Below are 18477 nucleotides of genomic sequence, written 5' to 3'. Positions count from 1 at the left end.
GGGGGCAGTTTGCAGAGGGGGTGCAGATTGAGAGAAAGGGTAGAAGAACGGCACCCGTTTGCCCCGTACAGGTGATAATCACTGTTTCCCTTGACCCCCTTCCATCCACGAGCCCCTACCCTTCCGCCCCAAAACAAAAATGGAGGCGCCGTCCCAGTCTTTGGAGGGAGGGGGTGGCGTGTGGAACCGAGGGTAGGAGGTTAAATCTCTTAGAGACGCCACCCTTTTCGCTTCTCCCTCCCGGGAGGGGCCCTCTCCCTTTGCTTTTCCAGCCAGCTGCGTGGCAGCTTCTGCAAGCTGGTGGTGGATGGGTGGGCGAGGAGTGTCGGTTTAGGTAGGTGGGGAAGGGGACAATTTTTTTGTGATCCTTATGCTATTGCTAGAAGGACCTTTGAGGAATAATTTGGGATGGGAAGAAGAGTCATAGTAAGAAAAGCACCCATTCTAAAAAATAAACATACCCCAGGACTAAACTGTTTTCAATCCCTTCCCTCCTTGCTTGCCTTTTCCTAGATTGTTACCTTCTGTGACCCCCACAACCTGCTCCCAGATGGGTGTTGGTAAGTGCCTCTGACTTTTGTTTCCACAAACAGGGATACTGAGGCTATTGCAAAGTGGGAAGTGAATGCATCTTTCAAAAAACGCCTTGGGGTGGGGGCTGGGGGTATTAAGTGTATGGTTCCAATAGAGTTAAAAACTCAAATTAAAAGCGGCTCTGCACTGTTCTGCTTCCCACATCAGAGAAATCTCCGCCCCCCAGTCCAATTCGCTTCCCTGGGGCCACATCAAGCCAGGTTTTTCCACCAGCCAGAAGACCTCCTGGGCCAAAAAGTACTGATCTCCCAGGCTGGCAACAACTTCTATTCATCCACCCCCTTCTCCACTCCCCTCCCCCCAACTCTGGGCTGGAGGGTTGGTCTCTTTCTTCACTTTCCCAGGACCCTGCTGTACTCTTCCTGCTCTCCAGTCAGAAGACATCTTTCCCAGGAAGCCTGGGGAAACACCCAGTTCCTTCTTTTAGCTCCTGCCAGTGTGCTCTGAGAGGTTCAGTCACCTTTACAGGAATGGGTGTGTGACCACGTCCAGAACCCTGGGGGAGAGGGGAGCATCACATCAGCTGTTCTCCATGGCCCCCCAACAGCTGAACTCCCACAAAGCTGGGAGTAAGTTTTCCATTCCCATGCACACTCCTCACAACCTTTTAAGTTCACGGCTATCAATCTAGAAACCCACATTCTTAGTTAGGGGTCCAACATCTTAAAGGTCGGATCTGGTCTCCATACCCGTAAGCACAGGGTTCCTCAGAAAGGGGGTGGGGGGAGGCATGTCTCTGAAGGGATGTGGATTCAATAACTTATTTCCTATATAGTGACAGCAGTGGGAGTAAATACACAAGATCTTTATTAATTAATAAAACAAAAAAGAGGAAAACAGAAGCAACAAAATGAAGACCATACTGCTCATGATACATCAGCCACATGGTCAGAAAACCAATTTCTAAAGAGCAACAGCTGCTGGTGTCATGGAGTTTTATTGCATTCAACAGGGTAAAGGTAGACGGTTGGAATGAAAAAGATGAGCAGGCCCCTGATGGGAAGATATTATAGGGGCTCTAATCCTTAACTGTGTACTCCTCTTGTTACTTCCTTTGGAGCAAAAGATGGAGGGGAGAGAGGAATTCTCCTTTATGACTATATGACTTCTTGTGAGACAGATCAGTTCACCTAGATACAAAGAATCCTTGCATCCCCACAGGCCAGTTGCTAGTGCTCATCTTTATGTTAAAATAAAATAAAATAAAGTGTGGAAGCCATAGAGGGGATAGAGAGTAGCAAGAATGGTTGCCTTAGCCCCAAAGGCACCAGGGGATGGGGAGGACACTATCTGGGTCATCAGAGTCCTCTACATTCTGAGACTATCACATGGCACTTCAACTCTTTGGAGGGGGCTGGGTGATTGAGTTATGGCTCTGACTCCTCTCTGGGGGTGGAGAGTGAAGATGACAAAGAAGTCCATCTGTCCCCTGGGAGACACAGTTGCAGAGATGAGACAGAAAAGAACAGAATAACAAAATCCAACTAGAAAAAAGGGTCTGCGAAGGGCCTGGGAAGGCAGTATGCTAGGTGCACACCTCCAAGGAGTAGAGGAGGGTCCCACACTTGAGTCCTTCATCCTCTTGAGATGACCAGGAATGACCCAGGGAGAGAGATTCCCTTCCGCTGGGAATAAAACCTCAGGGGTGGCTAGACATGAAGAGAGGAAACTAGCAGTGGGATGAACCTTTTACCCTGGCCCATCATCCCAGCCTCCAAAACTGCCCACACCCCCACTGAAGGGTTCCAGCCCCAGGATGGGTATGAGGTCCTGGCAGAGAGCAGCAACAGTCAAATGTCTTCACCCAGGCTTGAACACTTTGGCCATCTCTGGGCTTCTGTGCCCAGTACGGGGGTGGGGGCTGAAAGGAGGGTGAGGGAAGAGATTGGAGAGTAGTCAGTTCTTCACAGGCACCTTTTCCCATTCCCTGCATAATTTCAAGTGTCCTCCTGGGTCCCACCTCTGTGAGGTGTCAGCCGGTTCGCCCCTCCCCACCCCAGTAGTGTGTAAGATGGGCCATATCCCATCACATGTGTGCACGCCAGCACCCACAGCTGTAGTATCTTGGAGGTTCTCCATCCCAGGACCTACTGGGAAGGAAGCAGGCCACAGTGAGGTCTGTAAAGTTATCAGCAAAATTCAGGCCCTCCCAGTTCATCGCACACAGCAGAGCGCATCTGGAGTAGCTGCCTGAGCCAGATCCATTCGTGCAGTCAGGTCCTGAAGACGGCAAGTAACCCCCTGCCCCTGTCCCCTCCTATGTTCTAGAAGCAACAGGACATTTACAAAGATCAAGGCACTTGGGAGTGAGTCAACAGTAACACTCTAATGAAGCAAGCAGAATGGCTGGAGGGGAGGGAGAAAAGGAAGAGAACCGGACAGGGGGAGACAGGATAATGTATTTCTGAGGGTCAGGAGAGCTTACTCGACAAGATGGAGTGATCTGGATGCAGGGAGCCTGTAGCTGGGACTTAACAAAGGGGGAAAAGAAGAAGTAGTGGTCAGCATATCCACAATTCCCCCAAGGCTCTCAGAACCTTGCCACCTTGAACAGAAAGCAGCAGTCAGCACAGAGTCAGGCAGTCTCTTAAGCGAAGATGTTGGTAATAAAATCCAGGAATCGCTTAGCATACTGCTCAGGATGGACAGTGGAGATCTCTGCCCCAGCCTGTGAGAGGAGGTATGGAACACCATGTCAGATCACCCCCCTCCTCGCCCCCCCATTCCACTACACACCACTTCCATACCCAGCCCTTCGTGCTTTTGCCACCCCACTGCTCTGGCACAGAGGGCTCCCTGTTCCCCAAGAGTCAAAAGACAGGAAAGGAAAGGCTTTGGGGAACCCTCACCCCATGCTTGACAGTTTTGGCTGCATGAGCTGCTTTCTTCTTGGCATCATACTGTGTCAGGATGTCGATGAGGCCCATGAAATACACCTCCTTCTGGGGGGCCCCTGGGGACAGAAACCAGCAATGAAGAGCAAGTACAGTCCCAATTCCTTTCCCCCAAGAACCAGTCAGATCTGGTTTGAAAAGCTAACCAGCCTCTCTCCCACCACCCTGATCTCAGTCCCCCATGGCCAACCCTCGCCCCCCACCAACACCATTAATATTCCCAGGATCTCTCTCACCCTCAGCACTCCGGATGGCGTAGACGTCAATGAAGGACTCAAACTCTCCAGGGCCCAGGGGCCGATGAGAATGGATGTAGCCGCCGATACCCTCAGGGGAGGTGCCATAGGAGCCCACCAGAGCGGGTGGTCCTGTCAGGCCACAGTCCCCATCCCCCTCCGACTCCTCCTCCCGCACAGGCCCCTCCTCCTCTGGGTCAGAGCCCCGAATGATGTCGTGGATGCCCAGCAGAAGGCTGTAGTCCATGATCTTCAGCTGCACTAGGAACTGAGACCCCACTGACAAATCAGATCCCTCAGACCTCCTTCCCCACTCCCAAGCACCACCCTACACCTCCACTCCTGAGTTTCTGGGGCCCTCCTGGGGAAAGGAAGGATGAAATTGAGGGTTGGAAGGGAACCACTGCCCTTTAGTACATCGATGTCCTGGTATCTGAGGTCATCCTTTTAGCTGATTCTAGCCACTCCCTCCATGGGTCACCTCTAAGGGTTTTTCATGTCCCATACCCAACTCCCCTACCTGCAGAGAACCCAAAGAATAAAGGGAAGGGCAGCAGTTCCCTCAAACTAGGAATGGGGAGCAACAGGAACACCCTGTTTCCCAAGCACCCTGATCATCACCTCCACATCTCTCTTTAGCTTCTCCAGAAATACTTTCTTCTCCTCTTCACCAATATAAACCTTCTGGTTCTTATTGAGAAAATCCATATCCTTAAGGGTGGGCAGTTCTTTAACCTGAAAGTAAAGGGATGTCTTAGGAACACATCCCTTCCCCCAAGGTCTCAGAGAACAATGCTCTCTCTGGGGCTCTATGCCTAACTCGAGGGGTGAGAGCTCTTCCAGCCCCTCTCTGCTTCCACACTGCCCCAGAGGCTGCTCTCAGCTCTAGCAGCTTCTCCAAACTCAGTCACTGCCATGGTACCCCACATCACATCCCACCATCTTCTGCTTATGGTCTTTAGTCAAGACCCCTCATGCTGACTTTTCTTTCTTCTTCTTAAGCAAAAATAGCTGCTTGAATACAAGAACCCAGAGTGGGAGTTAGAGGGTAAGCATTTCTCTCTTGAAGTCTGTCATCTTCAACCATCATTGAACCTTCCAGATGGGACAAACCACACCAGTGAGACAGCAGCTGACCCCTGGCTCGGCACCAGTCCACACCTCTCTTCCCTTCCATGATTTCAGATAAGAACAAATAGCTGGTGACCCCTACCTCTATCCTAAGGAGATCCCTTCATCTGCCCTCCCTCATCCCTCACCCTATCACTTAATATCAGTATCACCTTTTCCTTATCGCTGGCTTCTCGGGATACTAGGGAGCCCTGTGGAGAGACCCAAAGACCAAGTCAGCACAAGTGGCTAAAAGAATAGTTAGGACCTAGCTCCAAAGATGAGTACTCAAACCCACAGTCTTCTTTCCTTTGAAATGAACTAAGTGCACTCCCAGGCCCTTCCCCACTCTCGGGCCAGCAGGAGCCTCTCCCTCAGCCCTAGCTAGCCTCTCCTTACCTTGAGATCATACTTCCTATGCACAGGAAGACGGTGGCTAAACATGTTACGCATCACGAGCATGTAGCTGTCCTCGTTGTCCACGCTGACCCGGTACATCCCCAGGAACTGAGGCAGCAGTGTGCTGCCGTGGCATTTCACAATGTACTGGGGTAGAAGGGAGGAAGGAATGCGGAGAAGCTGAGGCCTAAATGCCCCAACAGCCCAGGGAGGGGAATGCAAATACCACTATTCCAGGGTAGGCCAGACAACTTCAGGGAGAAAGGTTAGCAGGTCAAAAGTGGTGGGGGAAGGGGGACACCTGGGTGGTGCAGTCGGTTGAGCACCTGATTCCTGGTTTCCACTTGGGTCATGATCTCAGGGTTGTGAGATCAAGCCCCACAGAGGGTGGAATCCGCTTGGGATTCTTTCCCTCTTCCTCTCCCTCCCCTTCTGCCCCCTCCAAATGCATCTCTGCATTCTTTCTCCCTCTCTCTTCCTCACATAAATAAATAAAATCTTAAAAAAAAAAGTGGTGGGGACTTGTTAAAGAGGGCTGTTTCTGAACCCTCATCTCTTCTGATTTATCCCATCTGTATAATGTCTCTCAATTTTAAAGGTTTTATTTGGAGGGGGCACAAGCATAAGGGGGGCACAGAGGGAGAGGAATGAGCAGACTCCCTGATGAGTTCAGAGCCTGGCTCAATCCCAGAACCCTGAGATCAGGACCTGAGCTGAAATTAAGAATCCGCTGCTCAAACAACCAAGCCCCCCAGGCACCCCTAGACCCTCTTTAAGTACAAGTGGTCACAGAACCGGGGTCAGAAATTACATCTGCCTACCAATGAAATGATTTTACCTAGACTAATGTTTCCTGGTGGGCTAGATTCCTATAGTAAAAATGTTTGCATGATGGCTTATAATTTGGATTCTTAAAAAACGATTCCTCTTTCAATGCAGCTGTCTCAGTATTGCTGCCTACTTCTCTTCAGAGCCAGCCTTCTCAGGAAAGTAGTCAATCCACTTCCTCTCCTTCACACCTCAAACCAGTGAAATCAGATTCAGACCCTTATTTTTCCTCTGAAATCTACATCTCCCTTCCTCAAATCCCTCAGTCACCAAATCCTATGGGCATTCATTATAGTTATTGTCGTATTTCAACTTGGGGGCACTTGATACTCCCCACCAGTCTCTCCCTAGAACTCTCTTCACCCTGAGCTCCCACTATTCCACTCTTCCAATTCGCCTCCCTTCTCTCCCCATATCCCACACAGAACAAAGAAGGGCATACGGTGACTCAGTCTCCTTTATGGGCTCTCCTCTCTCCTTGCTTTTTTCATTTCTTCTTCACATACTTCCCGCCAATAATCTAGTCTATATTTCTGGTTTTAATCACTATCTATTCACCTGTGACTCTCAAACCTACACTTCTACTTGCCTGAACTCCATTCCCCAACCACTTATGGGACATCTGTATCTGGAGGAACTGTAGAAACCCCAAGTTCAACGTATGTAAATCACAACTACCTTCTCCCCAAACTGGTCTTTTTTTGCTTCCCCAATGTTCATGAATGGACACCCAGTTATCCCAAAGCAGGAATCTAGAGGTGCCTTGGCCTCAACTCGCACAAGTCTCCCACAGGTCTTCCTCTGCATCTCGGCCACCAGGGCTCCTCCAGCCTTGGTCCTTGCTCACCGAGACTGTTCTCCTTCCCTCCTACCTGCTCACTCTTCACTCCCGGGAGTTCCCTCTCCAGCCCAATCTTGAAAATGCAGTCGTGGGACTATTTCTAAATAACATACCTCTCTCACAGCTCTGTGCCTTTACAAGTTTTCCTTTGCCTAGAATGCTGTCTTCCACCTTGCCTAAGGAGTCCATACCAGTCTTTCAAGCATCAATTCCTATGATACCCTCTCTATAAATCTCTCAATTTTTAAGAAAAAATAAAATAAAATAAAAACAACAACTCTCCATGAACCTCCCAGTGCACCTCTTTCCCAGTAAGTTAGGACACTCCTCCCCTGCACCCCCACAGCGCTCTGTCCACGCCCCTGCTACTGCGCACACCCTGCTGTGTGCTAATGCTGCTCTGCTACCCTCTGCCATTGGACCGAGAGATCCTCCAGAGCCTCTTCCTCATCCACCTCTTTCTCTGCTGCCTAATGGAGGGCCTACTGGTAATGGACATTCAGTGTTTGTTGAATAAACCAGTCATTTTTTGAGTCATTTTCGAGTCTCATTTATTCCTTGCTCATTGACCTTGGGGAGATAAATTTTTTTAGTAGGAAGATATTCAGGTTGTGTTTTTCTCACCAAAATATTCTAGAAATTCCACATTCCAAGTAAATCTGATCAGACAGAAGAGCCTCCCTGACCCCACTTTGGACTGGATATGATCATGGCTTCTCCCCTCCGGTTTATCCCCAGTTGTGCACTTATCCCGATTTCCTCCTCAAAACCACATTTGCTCCTGACAGTATATTTGGTGTTAACACTTCACCTAATTCTGGCTCAGTCTATAGTTAATACTTTACACGTGCCCTTTATGTAATGACCCACAGCAGTTCTAGATTGTAAATACCAAATGAGAAGGAACACTAACTTATCCTATTTAGTCAGACACAAAGAGGTATGCAGAGGCTTTTTCTGAAATTCCTAGTTTTCAAAAACACAATGTCAAGTGTTTCTTGGGCAGCAAAATGGGTTGTAGGGAGGAGAAGAGATAGGAAGTTTCCTGACATACTCTAGCAGCTAAGCTATGAATACAGAGGAGAGGACAAGAGTGAAGCTGGAGAGCCGCCTGACCTGGTGGTAGTTGGAGAGGTTGCTATGCATGTCAGCAATGTCCTCACTGGATACTTCTTTGATGACCAGAGTTCGATCGTAGGAGATAAGGAAGCGACCATCACTGCCTTCACTTTCACTCGGGGGACTTCGGGTGAGGGACACCTGCAACACAGGCCAGAGGCTCTTTTCCTCTTTGTATGGAGATGCAAGTCATAGGATAATGGCCAAGTGACTGTGTCTGACAGTGGATAAAACCCTTGCATAAAAGATTGAGCAGGGGTTCTTCATCTGGACTGAATGAAAGTGAAAGCAAAAATTTTAATGTAGCTGTATGTTTCCCCAAGGACAGGATTAATAGCTTTCATCCAATTTTTGAAGATGCCTGTGACCACAAACAGGTAAAGAATCAGACTCGCCAAAGCTCTCATTTCTCCAAACATGACTGGCCCGAGGATTCCCCGGCTGTCAGAGAGAAAGGACTCCCCTCACCCCAAAAGGACTCTCACCAGGTAGTCCTGGTCATCAATGCCAAATCGATCACGGAGGTTCCTGAAGACCTGGGGGCAATACTCCTTGAACTTGAAATGACTAGGCAGATTTTCTCTGAAACAGGGGTTTTCAAGGCAAGAAAACAAAGTAACAATATTACGTTTATGTAGGGCTTAACAGTTTATAGAGCACTTTCACACAATTACCCTATTTGATTCTCATAAAACTCTTGTGAAGTCCTTTAAAGGTATATTACTCCCATTTTATAGTAAGGGAGACTGGGGCTCAGGGTGGTTGAGTGACTTGCTTCAAACACACGGCTGGTAAGTAGCTTAAGTAGTACCAGGATTTAATGCCCGTGTAAACAGCACTGATTCCCAAATCTGAGGCAAGTTCGAGACATCCTAAAATCGGCAATAGGTGCCACTGTTTTGAATGGCATCTTCTGATACCAGAAGCACCTAGGAAACTCAGATATTTCTTTCAGGGACTCTCTATCAGACACTAATGGTAAGGCCATCTAAATGTACTTACTCTGTGGTATTGCCAGGCTAGATGAGAAACAAACTATTACAAATATATGAGGGTGTACAGAGCACGGTAAGTTATTTTAATGGTTTCTTTGCATGGTGCTGAATTTCTGCACCAGGAATGGGATTAGAACACGGAACTTGTAAATTGTCTTCCAAATCTAAAACCTTCAATTCACTGAATCTTAACTCTTAAAATTATGTATTACTTTCTTCTAGGAAGGTTGACAGGAGAAGAGCAGGGATCTCCACATACCTGTGGAAAAGGTGATTGTTGACCTTGATCTTGGAGCTAGCCTTAAAGTCGTCTGGCAGCAGCATCACAGGGGGAGGCACCTGGCTGAGCTCATTGATCTGATAAGCCAAAACAAGAATAGGGAACTGAGGAGGGGTGTAGAGAGCTACTTCTACACTGTGTTGGGTAAGAATCAGAGAAGGGCAACTCAAACCTCATTCCTTTAAGAACACCGTTATGCATCTACTTGCCAGGGGTGAGAGAATGGGTCGGACCTCTTCTGCTGCCCAGCAAGGACTGAAGTAAGCAGCCCCCACACACAGCCCCTCACACTCCACCCCCGTGGAACTTCATGCTCGCAACAGTCATTTTATATTAGGCAAACCCTGTGAGCAGCTCAGGGCTATTTTTAAAGCTGTGAGAAGTTTTAAAGAAAAAAAATATCTTCAGCAGACTCAAAACACTCAAGACAAGCAGTGCCATGCTCCATGGAAAACAAAAGACTTTTTTTTTTTTTTTAAGTGGACAAGAGAGTTAATGGGACTCTGAGGAGTCTACAGCAAGAATGAGATGTCCACATCCTGCAGGAGGCATCTCCTTACAAACAGGACCAGTCCTTCCAGACCACCCTGACCCAGGTCTCTCGAGAAGGTCCCCACCTGCCTGGGTGTAAAGTAAAAGAAGAGCAGCTGATTTCAAAGGGAATGCAGGTAGGTAGGCAGATGATATGAGCTCATTAGCTATCTGTTCCTGAAGTCAAGCCAACCCACGGCCCAAAGGATGAAAGCAACACATGCTCTGCTTGGCCCCCACCAGAATCAGCCATCTGCTAATTCTGGGTGGCAAGGGAGTTCCTGTATGAAGAAATCCCGAGGAGATGTGTTTTCTCCCCAGCGTTGTCACAGTACTGCTCACCCACCTCTAACAGCACACTTATCATAGGACTCTAATGGCTAGTTTATGTAAGTTCCCCATCTACACTGTGAGCTTTTCCGCGGCAAGGACCAGTTGTAGCTGTCTATGTCTCTCAGGTTCTTAGCTAGCATTCAGAACAAGGGGTCCTGAGGTGTTTCTTAACTGAATAAATGGATGCCTTCCCTATCTTTACTTGATCATTCAACAGAGGTTATGAAGTGCAGTTTAACCTAAATCCCACAGATTGCAGTGAAATTGTGCTCCTCTCACTCTCAGTAAAAAAGGAGGACAGAACATATTCCTCCAGGAAAAAAAAAAAAGTCACTTGAGATTCCCAGCCTACAATTCAGCTATAGTTCTTCATGCCCCCTCCTCGCCACCTGCTGTTAAGCGGGCTGAATCATCACTAAGACATATGTTCAAGGAATTCTCCATTCTAGACACTTGAAGTAAATGTGGGTTGGCTGCAGGGTGGGGTGTTGGAGCTAAAGTATATATACCTAGGGAAGCTGAGGCAGCTCTGATGTGTAACTCCCTCAACCCTCACCAAAGAAAAATCCTCCCTGTTCAGCTTCCCAAAGGGATGGATGGGTCACCTGCAAAGTTGACATGAGAGGCAGCTCTACCTCCATCAGCGTTGTCCATACCAAGTGCCTTAGCATGGATACTCTGGGAGCAGTCCACAGAACCACAAATACAGACCCTCCCCCCAACGGCATTCTAAACCATATATTAAGGGGACAAAAAATTGTATTCTTCCTCACCCTCGTCCATATCTACAACCCTGCCATGACTGTAACAATTCAAGGAAACTGATTTATAAAATATTGCCTGTTACATTCACAGTCACTGCATCCCTCCCACTCCAAATCTGAGGGAAGAGGAGCAATGGCTGTGCTTCCTTCACCTGAGTGAAGGAAAAGAGATGCACTAGCCTCTTTGGCCTCCTCCTGATTCCCAGGTCATACCCTCTACCTATTTCTTTCTTTCTTTTTTTTTTTTTTAAGATTTTATTTATTTATTTGACAGAGACAGAGATCACAAGTAGGCAGAGAGGCAGGCAGAGAGAGAGGGGGAAGCAGGCTCCCCGCTGAGCAGAGAGCCAATGCGGGGCTAGATCCCAGGACCCTGGAACCATGACCTGAGCCGAAGGCAGAGGCTTTAACCCACTGAGCCACCCAGGCGCCCCCCCCCACCTATTTCTAAAGTTCACCATCATAGTGTCCCCAGGACCAGAGCCGCTCAGCCATCTCTTTGGTCAAAGATGACCCCCACCACCACACACACACCAAACACCATCACTCCAGCCAGCAATGGTAATGCAGTTAAGACCAAAGGCATATACCATACATAAGTCTTAATGAGGTTCAGGGTGGGTGGCTTCTCTGAAATGCTGTACCTCTGGAAGGGAAAGGAAGGAACAAGCAGGATTAGAAGGTCCAGGAAAGCCCTGAGCTTCCCCCAAAGCCAAGGTTCCAAAATCAAGGACAGCTGCTAGAAAGAAAAGTGAACTATCCCCCTCATTCAACTACCGTTTCGGCTCCCCTCCCCTTCCCACCCATAAACTCTCACCGGAGACCTCACCACCACTAACCCCTTAGAGCCACTCCCCCTAATGTCCTTCCAAGCGAAGCCGGGTCCCGGCCAGTCTCCGTGGCCTGCGGCAGAGGCTGGACCCGGCAGGAAGGAGGCAGCGAGCTGGATTTCAGGTGGAGAAGGAAGAACTAGAGGGGTGGAAGAGAGGGCGGAGGGAGAAACAAAAGTCTACATTTCAAAAACGAAACAACAACTACGTCTAGAGCGGGAAGATACGCCGGGAACACCGGAGGTTTGGTGAGCAGGGACCAGGTCAGCCGCGGGGAGGGGGGGGGGGAGTGGCAGCGCGAGGGGCTCCGGACGCGGGAGCCTGGAAACAGGGACGCCCGGAGGAGCGAGAGCAGCGCCGAGACGAGTAAGAGCAAGTTCAGACAGGGCTTCTGGGGAGGCTAGCGCCGGGTCTCACCGAGTGGGCTACGCCCCACAGGAACACGCCCACCAGCGGGTCGGCCGCCCGGAACACCTTCACCTTCTGCTGCACGAAATGCTTCTTCTTGGTTTTGGAGGCGAAGCCGAAACCCGGGCCCGGGGCCGCTGTCGCCGCCGGTACGGTGGCCGGCGGGACAGAGGAGGACGCCATAGTCTCCCTCTCCCGTGCACCCGACGGAGTGGAAGCCGGAGCCGGCGGTGAAGCAGGCTCCCGACCCCGGAAGCGGTGCTCACCTGGGCCGCCGTCACGTGACCGGAGGCTGGCCCGCAGGCGCGCGACAGGGCGGTGCGGGGCTGGCTCCGCCCCCTGGCGCCCGCCTGCTCCAACGCCCGCGCGGTGGGTGGGCTCACCTGGCTCAGGGGTGGGCGCACGCGAGCGGCGTTCCCTGCGGGAGGCGGGCGGTCGGCGGGGCGGGGACCTGCCACCGCGGCGGTGGGGTTGCGGCCTGGGCTGGCCTCGTTCACTCCCGCGTCGGCGGCTCGTTTGCGGCAAAGTCGTTGCCTTCCGGTTTTGCCCGGTTTGTAGGAGTAACCTCTCGCCTGAGGCTCACCCAAAAGTATTTCTTTACGAAGTAGGAGATCCCCCTAAGTGGTTTCAGTGGATTAAATGGGCTTTTACAAGGACAACTCAGGCATCATTCTGGAGGGTGACTGGAGTATTCCAAAAGTGTAGGCACGAGGTGGTGAACTAAAGCAGTGGCTGTTGGGATGGAAAGAATGGAATGGCATCTAAAGTTAGGGTTTGACGTCATTTTGGAAAATTCTTCATGGATGTGCGACTTGAGAGAAAGGGAGACCTTGGGATTGAATCCCAGGCTTTTGGCTAAGGTGAGGAGACATGGTGGTGGTGACATGAAATGGGGCAGTTTGGTGAAAAGTTCAGTGTGGTATGTGTTTGAGGTACCTGAGGGCAATTGAACATATGGGCTCAGAGCTCAGAATAGTCTGGGCTGAGGATACAGACTGAGTAATTGTTACAGAATCTGGGGGAGTGGGTGGCACCTTCCAGAGAAAGCAAGAACCCTGGTATAGTCCAGCATTTAAGAGACTAGGGAGAAAACTGAGAGGTAAAAGGAACCAGGAGAGCAGGGTCACAGAAACCAGGGAGTAGAGTTTCCAGAAGGAAGGAGTGGAGAGAAGTGTCACATGTTATGGAGAGGTGAAGCAAGACAAGGATGGAGAAGTGCCCATTGTATTTGGCAACTAGTGACCTTCAGAAAGCAGTTTCAGCAGAACAAGAGCCAGTTCAAGGTGGGTGGAGGAATGAATGGGAGGTGAAGAAGTGGGGAGGGGAAGCTTGGGACTTTGTCAGGAAATTTGGCTGTAAGAAAACAAGATGGGGGGGCACCTGGGTGGCTCAGTGGGTTAAGCCTCTGCCTTCTGCTTAGGTCATGATCTCAGGGCTCAGGTCATGATCTCAGGATCCTGGGATGGAGCCCTGCATGGGGCTCTCTGCTCAGCAGGGAGCTTGCTTCCTCCTCCCCCCCCCCCCCCCGCCCGCCTGCCCCACCGCCTGCCTTTCTGCCTACTTGTTATCTCTGTCAAATAAATAAATAAAATCATTAAAAAAAAAAGAAAGAAACAAGATGGGGAGTCACTTATAGAGAAACAGTAAAAATACACTTTTCAGGGCACACACTTGGCTGGCTCAGTCAGTGGAGCATGTGATTCTTGATCTCAGGATTGTGAGTTTGGGCTCCACATTAAGCATAGAGATTACTTAAAATATAATAAAAAAAGAAAAGAAACACACTTTTCAAGGAAACCTTACAAGGCGAAGGGGAAAAATCACAAAGAAGATGCAAACAGCCTGTCTGCATCACTTTTAGGTCTTATATTTTTTGGGTCCATGTTAGTATCTCAAGAATGAAGGATCTAGAAGGGACTTGATTTAGTCTGGAGAAGAGAGATTTATCGCTTGTTAAGAGCAAGAAAGGAAAGGATCGGTGCAGATATAGGTAAGTGTGTAGGGATAGATGGCAGATGAAGAATTTCATGCTCAGTTGCCTTCATTGTTTGCCTAGGAGAGGAGGTGAGAAGGGATCTGGAGGAGTTTTGATCAGCTGCTCTGGGAGGCAAGGGAGGAAACCAGAGGGATACACAGAAGCGGGAGCAACACCAAAGAGCCAGTTAGCTACCTAGGCTTTCAGTTGCCCCAGTGTTTTGGTCATGCACTTTTCTCCATTCATCTCAGAAGCTCCAAGGTATGAGCGAAGAGGACACATAGGGGTATGCTCTAAAATGGGGGCCAGGGTGTGCCTGACTGGCTCAGTTGGGAGAGCACGTGCCTCTTGATCTCTGGGTCATGAGTTCACACCCCACATTGGGCATACCAGTTGCCTACTTTAAAATAAAATTAAATTAAAATAAAATAATAAAATTATATTTAAAAATAAAATAAAATGGTAGGGGTTAGAAGGGTGAATGTGGTAGATCATCTTGGGACAAGAGAATTGAGCTGTTGGCAAAGCAATGGAGTCCCACTGGAGAAGGACAGAATTGTCACTGGGACTGAGGTGGTGGTCTGGGGGACAAAATGAAGAGAATGGGATACCATTTTTTGTTAAAAATTACAACAACCGGGCGCCTGGGTGGCTCAGTGGGTTGGGCCTCTGCCTTTGGCTCAGGTCATGATCTCAGGGTCCTGGGATCGAGCCCCGCATCGGGCTCTCTGCTCGGCGGGGAGCCTGCTTTCCCCCCTCTCTCTCTGCCTGCCTCTCTACCTGCTTGTGATCTCTGTCTGTCAAATAAATAAATAAATAAATAAATAAATAAAATTTAAAAAAAATTACAACAACCTAGGGGTGCCTAGGTGGTCGTTAAGTGCCTGCCTTTGGTTCAGGTCATTATCCCAGGGTCCAGATGGAGCCCTGCATTGGGCTCGCTGCTCCTCAGGGAGCCTGCTTCTCCCTCTCCCACCTCTCCTGCTTGTGTTCCCTCTCTTGCTGTGTCTCTGTCAAGTAAATAAATAAAATCTTAAAAAAAACTACAACAACCTAGACTGATGTCTACCAGTAGTAGAATGGTTAAATAATAGGATAAGTTTATAAAAAATTATATCTATATTTTAATGAGGTAAATTTTTTAAAGATCCATTTATTTACTTTTTGAGAGTATGAGAGAGTATGCAAGCAGGGGAGGGGCAGAGGGAGGGAATCTCTTAAACAGACTTCATGCTGAGCGCAGCCCAACACAGGCTCTATCCCACGACCTTGAGATCATGACCAGAACCAAAATCAAGAATCGGATGCTTAATCCATTGAGCCGCCCAGGCACCCCTATTTTAATGAAGTAAATCTATGTATAATGACATGAAGAGATCTCTAGAATAAATTGTCCGTGGGGGGGGGACAAACAAACGTGTAAATATATAGAAGAACATCTGGAAGGATATGTACCACACTATCAAATGCAAGTAAGGGAGCGGGACTGGGGAGGGGTAAAGATTGACAACACTGCAGAGTCATCATTGCATTTATTTTATTTTCAAGATATCTATGTACATCAAGTAAATACACACTGGGGTTTGTGCGGTTTGGTTTGTCTTCCACGCTGGCATGCAACATTTTGGCAGATGTGAGTGGGCAGACCAGGTGCCCCTGGGGGTGACCCTGGCTCTCTGGAAAGGGATGCTGGGGTGGGGGGGATGTAGAGTGAAGCTTCTGGTGAAGGCCTTGTGTATGTGTTCTTATTTATGTAAGTGAATTAGATTCCCCTTACATCTCTCTCCTCATCTGCCTGACACCTTCACATTCTCTTATGTGTTTTAAAAGAATCACTTGGTGGCAAGATTACCTAAAGCCCACTGGCTTCTCAGGTGCCCTGTTGGCAAATCTTAGCTCAAGTCTACAGGTGCACAGGCGTCTTCCTTCTTCTCCCATTGGGCCTTTCCCTCTCTGCTCTGATTAGGGGCTTGGGGCAGGGGAGCCAGGCTGAACCCCTTTCCCTCAGAGCTGTGGTTTGCAAACTACTGTACAGAGCCCTCGGGTTCTGAACTCTTAGGACCATTCAGGAGCTCCTCCACTAATGAAGCATTTTTCCAGCAAATAAAGAAAAGGTAAACCGCTCAGGTCTGCGTCACTTTGGGTTATTTTTTTCTATCAGGGTTCTATATAAGATTTACTTTTAAAAAGGTTTGAATATCGCTGCCTTGGATTTACGCTACACCCTTCTGGTCGATTTTTTTCCCTGCATTTTTCCATAACTGCTAAGAGGGGCCCAAAAGGTGAAGGAAGAAGGAACTTTTTCCCTTGAAGGAGTCCCAGGCCAATACAGCCTGTATTTATAAGCTAGCACTCACCCCGAGCTTTCTTTCCTGCCTTCGAAGCTAGGTGATGGTTGCCCTGCTGCTGGGGGGATCCTGTTCTTCCATCCTATGTAAGACTGGGTATGGGGACACCAGACTTTCTTGAATTGGACTTTCTTGATTTTGACCTCCACTCTCCATCCCTGTAGTTACCTAGAAAACCACCTTAGCACCATGTGGAAGGAAAGGATGTCTGAAACCAAAGTAACAGTCCTATCGATTATGTGGGGCAGTGCTGGGGGGGAGAGAGCTCTCCTCTCACCACCCTCCCCCAGTCTGGAAACTCTGCTCTGCCCCTTTCTTTAAAGTGCACTTAAAACCAGATGGAGACATTATCAAAGGAATTCTGTCAAACAAAATTTGTTTTTTATGCGTCATGGGGAAAAGTCAGGCTCCAGCCTGAAAGGAAGACATCTTGAGATATTTTGCCAATGAACTGGAAGGTCCCAAACCAAAAGGTGGAGATGGGAAGAACATGCAGCCCAATATGGGACAGAGAAAGGAATCCAGCTCATCGCTGTGGCAAAAATACTTGGAATTTCCCAGCCTGTTCATCCCCGAACCCAAAGAAGCAATCAGCTGACTACACTTGCCTACAACTATCACCTGATAGATGAGCAGCCATGGACAGACCGTTGGGAAGGGTCTGCCTCCTCAAATTTTCAAAATATTTTAACGCAACTCTAGGTTCTGTTCATGAGTTCTGGGGCAGAGAATATCAAAAGGAGTTTTGAGGAAAAATGGAAATGGTCCCTGGAATAATCCATGTCCTCGGTCATTGGGGCGGGGGGTCAGGGCACAGGAAGAGGAAGGCAAAAGGTAGACTTTGGAGGGTGGAGTTGCACACCCAGACTCCCTCAGTTCAGTTGAGGGATATATGAAGAAAATTCTATGCGTAATTTAGCAGTTCTTCCATGTTACGCTCCCCTGTGCTGTCTGTGAAAGAGGAGGGGGGAGGAGTCTATTTCTGTATCTTCTTATGATGCTAAGACATTCTTCTGCTTAAGGCTTTGTGTGTGTGTGTGTGTGTGCGTGTGTGTGTGCGTGTGCATGTGTGCACGTGTGTGTATGCATGCGTGTGAAGGATCACAGCCCTCTAGCTCCCATTTTTCCTTTTATCATCTCCATGACTAACACCACTCAGTGTGAGAGACGCATGTTTGAAAGAAGAAACATTCACCCTCCTCCCTATTGCCCCAAATGAGGAGAGTATACTATGCTTAGAAATTGCTAAATACATCATTAGATACTTAAGAGAGTAAGACAGAGAGGAGAGAGAGACATAGCAGCAGCTTTTGATATATAGATATAGAGTACAAAGGGATACAGAGTAAGAGAAGACATCAAACAGTACAGTTGAACAACGAGGGTTGGGAGGGAGTTGTTAGTGTCACAGACCACAGGTTTGCAGCATGCTGAGAGGAGAGGCCTCAGTCCCTCTTAGAAACTGGGGAAGAAAGAGAAAGAGCTTGTGAGGGACCACCTTCTCGCCCAGCCACTCAACAGGAACAGGGTGGCATTTGTACAAACTTTGATTTACAGTCTTGTTCCTTTACTACCAACAACCAGACACCACTCTCCGAGCGCCTGCTCCTCTACCCCAGCCCCTCCTCTTTCTTCCCCACCCCTCCTTCTTCGCTCTTCATGCCTTTCTGCCTGTGGGTGTCTGGCCTACCATCCCGGAAATCCCCAGAGAGGGCTTGGCTTGGACGCGGCCCAGCAAGCAACCGGCCATATTCTCTCATTTCTAGGTCTCCAGAGATGCAAAGGGGACAATAAGACAGGCTCCTAGTGTCCAGCTCTGGGCCTTCAAGCAAGTGAGAAGCCTGCAGACACACAAACACCAGGAAGGTGCCTGACCTGCTGGAAGAGAGGACCTGGGGACAGAGGTGGGATAAGGGATCTGAGAGGGGAAACACTGCTATTTTCTGCCTCTGCCAAGCAAGGTGGCAGGGGGTGCTGATGCTGCAGTATGGA

General features: G+C 48.9%; 1 protein-coding gene across 1 annotated transcript; it reads right to left on the bottom strand.

The window, feature by feature from the left end:
* Positions 1-675: 675 nt before the first annotated feature.
* On the bottom strand, positions 676-12504 carry PIP4K2C (phosphatidylinositol-5-phosphate 4-kinase type 2 gamma). Its single transcript, XM_080811506.1, has 10 exons — positions 12172-12504; positions 9276-9373; positions 8507-8603; positions 8019-8162; positions 5234-5380; positions 5008-5046; positions 4346-4459; positions 3725-3992; positions 3444-3547; positions 676-3262 (listed from the first exon to the last, which is right to left on the bottom strand). The coding sequence occupies exons 1-10, from the start codon at positions 12343-12345 to the stop codon at positions 3182-3184; spliced, it is 1266 nt and encodes a 421-aa protein (XP_080667632.1). The 5' UTR covers positions 12346-12504; the 3' UTR covers positions 676-3181.
* Between the last annotated feature and the right edge of the window lie 5973 nt (positions 12505-18477).

The sequence above is a fragment of the Martes martes genome, assembly GCF_963455335.1.
Source record: "Martes martes genome assembly, chromosome: 8".
NCBI lineage: Eukaryota > Metazoa > Chordata > Mammalia > Carnivora > Mustelidae > Martes > Martes martes.
Note: the sequence above shows the minus strand (reverse complement) of the source record. Positions and strands in the feature narration are given on the sequence as shown.

Bases quoted from the DNA above. Each gene is read 5' to 3' on its own strand.
- PIP4K2C (XM_080811506.1), bottom strand. From the start codon at position 12,345: ATGGCGTCCTCCTCTGTCCCGCCGGCCACCGTACCGGCGGCGACAGCG. The intron at 8,163-8,506 runs GTGAGAGTCCTT...CCTGTGTTGCAG, and splicing joins TTGATGACCAGGACTACCTG to GTGTCCCTCACCCGAAGTCC. The intron at 4,460-5,007 runs GTGATACTGATA...CTTTACTTTCAG, and splicing joins AAGCCAGCGATAAGGAAAAG to GTTAAAGAACTGCCCACCCT.